Below are 8541 nucleotides of genomic sequence, written 5' to 3'. Positions count from 1 at the left end.
AAAAGTAATGTAACGCATTACTTTGCATAGAAAGTAACTATGTAATGTAATTAGTTACTTTTTTTTAGGGAGTAACACATGCATTAATTTTAAAAGTAACTTTCGCCAACACTGATTCCAGTTACTATTCTGCATTTTTGTCCAGTTTGTAAAACAGTTTCACAACGGAGATAGTTGAAACTACTTACCACCTTGACTAAGGAATCTCCCTGGTGAAAAAAACAGCATATACTGGTTAGGTATGTTTTGATGCTGGTTTAAGCTGGTCATTTGCTGGTTTATGCTGGTCATGTTGCTGGTCAAGGACCAGCATAAACCAGCATCAAAACATACCTAACCAGCATATGCTGTTTTTTTTCACCAGGGCTGTGTAGATTTAAAGCGACTTGACTAGTGTACTGCATCAATCACGAACGCTGCAGAGCCAAATGGGAGGAGCTGTAGCTGTAGCTCCCCCTCGCTGGAGATAATGGGTGGAGACAGACACCTAACCACACCCTAACCCTACCCCTTCTAAACATAACTCCACCCATTAGTTCACAAAGAGGTGGAGCTGGACATCCATAGAGGGGGAGCTGGAGGCCATTCGGCTCTGCAGTGAGCAGTACTTGAGAAGCTATGACTAACTTTCCCCCGAAATCTGTCTCCCCACCCCCATTGCTCAATACTTCATTTCCCATCATGCTCAGTTAAAAAGCTTTTTTTCCCCCTTCTTTTTGCAGAAAGCACTGAAATCAGATGCTGGTGAGCTGCTTCACCTCAGCGATGGATGTGTGTTGATCTGTTGGTATTTTGAGTCACTGAGCCTCAATAAACAAACGGACTCTTTTACGCATGTGATTCACTATGCCGCATCGCAAGAAGGAGTACGGGATTGAACGAGCGAGCGGATCCCTGGTCCACTTCAGAGCGCCCGTGAGTGCGACCACGGTTCGCCGACACTCCGCCGTCGTTCCTTCGGTGCTGACGTTCGCCGTGATCGTGGCATCCGGAGGCCTGTTGCTCATGATAGAGAAGGGAATGCTGAACAGCGTGCAGACTCCGCCGCCACGCGCCAACGGGAGGAAAGTGGAATACCGACTGAGGAATAGCGACGCGGCTGTGGACGTGGAGTCTCAGGTGGGGAGGTCGAACGCGAGTTCGCTAGATTGTGAATAAACGATAACGTATTTTGTTAATTTCAAGAATATTTAGATATGTTTGCATGTAGTCATCAAACTTTCTTTGAGGTTCGCAAATTTGAACCGCAATGAAATTTCATGATAACTAGGGCTGCGTCCCTAAACCTAGTGAGCGTCCTACCTAGACAACATTGCGGAGATGGCTACAATTCAGTTAAATAAAGTGACTCCACTTATTACCTGGACAAAATAGCCACAGAAATGTTTAAATGGCTTGCATTATATAATTATAAATCTAAAACCAAATTATTATTTTAAACAAATTACGCTAATGCACAAACACGTTTTAAGCGAAGCGTTTATTAAAAGTATGTGCTAACTTACTAAATACTTTTAAAATGTCAAAAGAAATGTGTCTCAAATAAACGTAAGTTGTTAGGTTTTTATTTAAAAACTTTTAAAAATGTTACAAGAACGACTCCGAAAGTGTCTCAAGTGATCTTAAGTTGCCCAGCTAGTGCATGAATACCTGGACAGAAAGAAAAGCAATTTATGGGGAATAAAAATATATAATACACTCTAGTCAATGTGTAATCCTCTCAAGCCATTTGTTTTGTTAAAACTAATCAACATCTTTTCCTCTGGTATTACAGCAGTTTGTTTCTGTACCGTCTTTGTACTGAACTTTTGGATGGTAGAGTAAAATACGTGTTTTTCAGTGTAAAACCAGATTGTTTCTATTTATATCTGATTAATCCTATTGAACTGTCCTATTATTACTCATTTGGAAGATCTATGGATTTAGTTAAAGTTGGTATGAGGAAAGCATCTTTGACAGAACTGAGAAACTCCATATTTCGTTGCAGAAAATATTAAACAGCTGCTTACCTTCAAGCCAAGATATGAAATATGAAACTTGGGGCCAATTCTTTCAAGTTAGGATCCCTGCTGTGCTCTTGACAGAAGAGTGTAGTCACATGACAGTTCAGCTACCTCCTCTGGTCTCTCTCAGCCAATATGAAATATAGACTTTTAGATTTTGGTGTTACTTGTAGTAACCACAAGCTATGAAGTTCATATTAAACAGTAGGCATGATTATTTTATTCATTTTTTACATTTATTTTAGTGTGTGTGTGTGCACAAAATGGTAAATGTGCAAAGTGAACACGCTCTTATGCTGATCAGAAAGTCTTAAACATTCAAATGTTGCAAAATATATATACTTTTATTACTTGTTGCGTATGTCTCCTTGTATCCTGAAAATAACTGATGAATTAGTTTTAAGTGCAGTTCACTTGATGTTTGGTCATTCAGTGGAATGTCCAGAGTAAATGTTTTGTTCTGTTTAGTAACACGTTTTCATGTTTCATCTGTTTTTGGCTTGATGGAGATGTGTATGGAAATTGTGCTAGCTAAACATAGTTTGCTATTTTCAAATGTAAATATTTTTTATGGTGGTGTACATTGGGAGAAAATTACATTTAGAGCAGACAGTGAGTTGAGTTGAGACCTTTTAGTAAATTCACTTCGTTTAAGAATCTATTGGTACACAATTTCACCAAAAAAAAAAAAAAAAACTAAGTAATTAGAGAGCACATAATATTTTATTTCCATTTTTTACATGGTTCTCTGAAATACTAATTTTTGTCCATTCAGAGGTCAGATTTGGAGTAGTGTCCTCCCACTTTATCGGTGGCCAGAATTTTCCCCATAGCCAATTTTTATATCTTTTTTAAAGCATTATAATATAATAAATAATATATATATAATATATAAAATAACTACAATCCCATAACAAGTTAAAAACAATGTATATTAACAATATATTTTACGTTTATTTCAAAATATGCATAAATATACAAATATTAAAAGCAGGGTATGTGATTTGGTTCAAAAACATTGTTATACTGGTTAAAAGTCTCTTTCCATCCTGCTAACAATCACTATCACATATTTGGAAGGTGTTTGGACCTAGGAGGGCTACGATAGGCTGTCCTGCCTGCCTGTCACTATGTATTTGGATACCTCTGCGCAGACATGACACATCATCAGCGTATTCCATTACACTATCGCAAACTGAGTGAGAATGGAAGGCGTTATTGTAATATTATGCACTTTGTACTATACTGTTTTCCCACCGGTGAATAAGACATGAGGTAATCTGACAGCGTCTGGTCTGCCTGTGTGCATTTATAGATTTTGGAGGAGGCGTGACGTTGGAGAACGATTTGCAAGGAGAGTGGGATCTTAAGGCCCTATAAAATCCCTTCCACCCCCTGGATTCAATTTTTTTCTGTTTTAATTTTTACAGACTCTGTTTTACTGGTTAAATTAAAAAAAAAAGTTAATCGGTTTATTAAAGTTTATTAAAAGTTTAACAAAAATTACATACATTTTAAGGCCCTATAAAATACGTTTTAGTTTTTCTCAAATTCTGTTTTCCATTAATTTTCTGGATTCCATTTAATGGTTTTATTAAAGTTTAATAATCAAAAGCACATCTGATTAATTGATTTTTCATTAAAAAAATTTTTTATTTTATTTATTTATTGTTTTTTTTTTAATACATTTTTTTTAAATATTACTGAAAAAAATCATGGTTTAATAATTATTTTATTAGTAGTATTACAATCATTAAGTAGTATATTTCGGTCACAATTTTTTCAAGTTAAACCAAACTTTTATTTTGACAGGTTGCTGTGAAGACCCGTAAGTTTCTGTTTGTATATGATGATGATAGTTTCTGTTTGTGATATGATATGATGATAAAATAATGGTAAAATGCTCATGAAGTGACTCTCAGAACAGTTCTAGAGATTATATTTATATGTTCATGTACTCATATATTGTGGCGTCAAAAGGTCAAAACACCATGAGTGTCACACGTAGTATGTGTAGAAAACGAAAATGCGCGGCTGTGCCATTCGTTCAAGTGACACGCAGAACATACAGGATTCATATTTAAATAGTATTTGCGGCTTAATATTCACAGACACTAGCCCATGTCGCGTATTGATTTAAGTGACCATCTTTGATTTATTCATCCAAAATGTGGCAAATTCCGTGACATTCCACATTATACAGTAAATTCCATTTTTATGACCATATTCCGTAATTCTTTCTGCGTTTTCCACACTGTGGAAATCATAGGGCCCTACTTATGCTTTCGAAGTCAGCTTGCTGTTGTTAGCTTATCCAAAATTGCCTACCCTACCTTTAAATGGATCATCCAAAAAAACATTTTCTGTCATTACTCACCCTCATGTCGTTCCAAACCATAAGACCTTCGTTCACCTTCAGAACACAAATTAAGATATTTTTGATGAAATCCGAGAGCTTTCTGACCCTGCATAGACAGCGACGTAACTACCATGTTCAAGGCCCAGAAAGGTAGTAAGGACATTAATAAAATAGTCCATGTGACATCAATGGTTCAACCGTAATGTTATGAAACTACAAGAATACTTTTTGTGTGCAAAGAAGAAAACAAATTTCTTCTCTTCCTTGTCAGAGAGTAACACGACGCATATCTATAAAACATGAACATGAAACTAAAGATGTTGTGTACTTATTTCATTCTAAAGTTATATATGCCTCTTTCCCCCCAGATTGTACAAGAGATCCGCAATCGCACCATAAGATCGATGTGCGGTCAGAAGAACATGCCTCACAGCGTGTGGTCTCTCAGCCCACTGCAGAGGAAGACTCTCCTTCAGCACATACTAGTGAACGACGAGCATCGCTTTCTATATTGCTACGTCCCCAAAGTGGCCTGTTCCAACTGGAAACGAGTAATGAAGGTACTGAGCGGCGCTCTAGCCAACGTTGACGTCAAAGTGAAGATGGACCATCGTGCTGACTTGGTCTTTCTGTCGGACTTTCCGCCTGAAGAGATACGGCATCGACTACGGCATTATTTTAAATTCATGTTCGTGCGAGAGCCAATGGCACGCTTGCTTTCAGCCTACCGCAACAAGTTTGGCGAAATTGAGGCGTATCAACGAAAATACGGTGCGGAGATCATACGCCGCTATAGAAAAGGGTACGCAAAGGATAAAAAAATAGCAGGGAATGACGTGACGTTCACAGAGTTTGTGCATTATTTGCTGGACGAAGACCCGGAGCGCATGAACGAACATTGGATGCCCATTTACAACCTGTGTCAACCCTGTGCCATAGAGTATGACTTCATAGGCTCGTACGAAAAGCTGGAAAGTGACGCCTCTTACATTCTGGAACGTGTCGGAGCACCGCAACACGTACGTTTCCCCGAACGCCAGACGTGGTACAAACCCGTCACCAAAGAAACGCTGCATTATTACTTATGCACAGTGCCACAGAAGTTTCTCAAAGAGCTCCTGCCCAAGTATATTTTGGACTTCTCTCTGTTTGGATATCCTTTACCCAACACAACCACTGAGTACTGTAGGCATTAACAAAGGGTACTAGCTTTGTGAGACTGTCTATAATCTTTCAATATGTTAATATTGTAATACTTTTTTAAGATAGATTTTTTTTGTATCTGTACAGAATTGAAAATATATTTGAATATAAGCCTCAGTACAGTGTATTTGAGAGCTATTTAACATGTTCGAACCACTATTTAAAACTGGAAATACCCGATCAGCTATTTTTATTAATGAGATGAAATAGGAAATGAAAGAACATTGTGCTGTGCGCAAGACTATCGTGAGAGTTTTATTTTAGTAAGCACAAGCTTCCGCCATTTTTTCAGTTGTCTTTGCAGTATTAACGACTCCAGTGTTTTCTTTTTGATTATGTACATAATCATTATCTCTGCTGTCACCCTTATGATGTTGCTGAGTAATTCTTTGACAAAATGAAATGTGAAGCTCGGAGAGAGAAAATGAGTCTCTGAATAGCTTTTGAGGTCATTCCTATTTGTATCTAATGAATTGTGTTGAGAGTGTTGAGTTTGATACGACCAAAACAAATATTTCTGACCACAAACTTGAACCCTTCCCATCTGCCACTTCCTCTGAAAAGATGAGACTCTGAGCTGAATCCCTTAAGAGATTGAGGAATGCAGTTTCACATCCAAAAAGCAGAAGTGCTGTACAATGAGGAAATAAAAAAAAAATCTTTGAAAACCACAAGCTGGATTTCTTTGGGTAATTTTTCTGAGCTAAATATTTATATTAAAGAACTAAGCCAGTAACCAGCTAATGGTGTTTTAAATCCCACAGGCAAAACGAGAGAAAATGTAGGGATACTGCTGGGTTAAAAACAACCCAAGTTGGGTTATTTGGCAACCCAGCCGTGGGTAAATATTGGCCAGAAGAACGCATGCTTGGTTATTTTGACCCAGCTGGTTGGGCTAAATGTTTTTACCCAACATGCTGGGTTGTTTTATTTATGACAACTATTGTTTTAAAGTTATATTGCTGCCTTAAAAATCACACAGAGTTACAGAGGCAACAGCAACACTCAGAAGATGAACATTTATTAAGCAAGAACACCCATGGACAACAATTTAAGACAAACTGAGTATATTTGGGTGAATATACAGCGTAGTTTACAATATTGCATACCATTAAACCTGTTTAACAATCATTTTAGAAATAAAAATGTATTCAACCGTTCTCTGTAGACTAATCACTTTTCACCAAAATAGTGCTAATTCTCGTGCCGGTGTGTCGCCAAAATCTGAGCCGGTGATGGGCTGCTGTTTGCCGGGGAAACTGTGAACTTCAGACTGCTGCCTTGCGTTTCTCTCGTACCTGAAAGATGCCTTGACTAGTGATGGGAGAATGGAACCTTTACGAAGCTTCGAATCAAATGATTCACTGTTTCGAAACGCCACACGCTAGTGGCGCCTTCTGGTCAAAAGTGTGTAAATGCAAAAAAACTCAGGCTATAACATCGATTAAAAACAGCTTTTAAAAACCGTTTGCAAATGTTTTATTTAAAGTGTACATTAAATGCAATAATAATAATAAAATACCATTAAATATGAAGTGTCTGTATAATATGTGGTTTTTAACATTTTATATTAATTTGCAGGGCTTGTTTTGTTTGTTTTATGGGGAGCTCGTATACAGCGGCCACAGTAAGAGACTATTAACTACTTCTCATCTTTTTAATTACATAAATATCTTATAAAAATATCTACAAACTGATGAAACTGATTCAAGATCAGGTAAAACCCATAGACACTGTTCTAAACTCACAGAGATCATCGCCCCCAATGGCAAACCACTGAAATTTTGAAACGTTTCAAAACAGTTATGACGTCATGAAGCCTCGTTTATGAAATCACGTGACGTTCGACATTTGATACGGGCTCTGAACCAAGGTTTCGAAACAAATGATTCACAAGTTTCGAAGCAGTGTTTCGAAAGCGCACATCACTAGCCGTGACTAATAACCTGCCCATAAACAAACAGTTCTGAGATTAGAGAATATATTTTAACATTAAATTTAATTCAGCATTATAACAAATAAAATCAGTTTGTTATACTAGGCAAATGGCATTTCCATCATGCACGAACAACCGATGCTGATGCAGCTGACTGACATCTGGTCCTTTTATGTTGCGTTGCATAAAATAATTTGCAGCACAGTGAAGACTTTCTAACTGACATAACGTGTATAAACCTTTATTTCGCTGAAATGCACGGCAGCGCTGAGAACCGCTCTCTCCGGTAGAGGACGCAAAAAGCCAGAGCTCTTACTATAACTCAACAGCTGGACTGTTTTGTCGGAGACAGGCTCAACCCAGGAGACAGGCTGGGTAGTTAAAAATGACCCAGCAGCTTAGTTACAGAAAAGCTACTCAGCACCTGGGTAAAAATATTAAAAACAACCCAATACAATGACCCAACAGGCTGAACCCAGCATTTGGGTTAAATTATGTTATGAGTGGTTGTCAGCCCATCTAACAGATTTTGGTTCTCAGAATGTCAATTTTTGTTAGAAAAATAACCAAGCGAGAACACTACTAGATTATTATTCACATTCTCCTGGAACCGTAAGCTAACGTAATGTTAGGGGAATGTTCTGTGTTTGCTGGGAGGGTGTTGCTAGTTTTCCGAGTGGTTTCTAATGCATTGCCAAGGAGTTATAGGAACCATTCACGCAACGCATTTTTCCATTCCAATGTGCTGTTTTTTTCATTTTCTATGTAAACATGAGCTAGATGGATCTTTTCTGTTCATTGACAGCCAATCTAGCTTGTCATGCATGAAGTGCCATTCATGATATGCAAGTCCAAATTTTACAAAACACTGAGAATTTGCTTTTTTAGGGTGTTGTGGGTAGCTACTTCAAAAGCTGAGAACTCAAGTCCCAATCATATACTTTTATATAGTTTTACTTTTTGAGTTAAATCATTATATACTTATGGCTGAGGTTGTTTTTTTGTTAGCCATAAAAAACAAAGAAAATGGCACAGAATGA

General features: G+C 37.6%; 1 protein-coding gene across 1 annotated transcript; it reads left to right on the top strand.

Annotated features, from left to right (window-relative positions):
• The first annotated feature begins 585 nt into the window (after nucleotides 1-585).
• chst14 (carbohydrate (N-acetylgalactosamine 4-0) sulfotransferase 14) lies at nucleotides 586-7063 on the top strand. The gene is made up of 2 exons (XM_051137860.1): nucleotides 586-1119; nucleotides 4731-7063. The coding sequence occupies exons 1-2, from the start codon at nucleotides 847-849 to the stop codon at nucleotides 5556-5558; spliced, it is 1101 nt and encodes a 366-aa protein (XP_050993817.1). The 5' UTR covers nucleotides 586-846; the 3' UTR covers nucleotides 5559-7063.
• The last annotated feature ends 1478 nt before the right edge of the window (nucleotides 7064-8541 follow it).

Source organism: Labeo rohita, chromosome 20, assembly GCF_022985175.1.
Source record: "Labeo rohita strain BAU-BD-2019 chromosome 20, IGBB_LRoh.1.0, whole genome shotgun sequence".
NCBI lineage: Eukaryota > Metazoa > Chordata > Actinopteri > Cypriniformes > Cyprinidae > Labeo > Labeo rohita.
The sequence above is the reverse complement of the archived record's forward strand: the minus strand, read 5'-3'. Positions and strand labels throughout refer to the sequence as shown.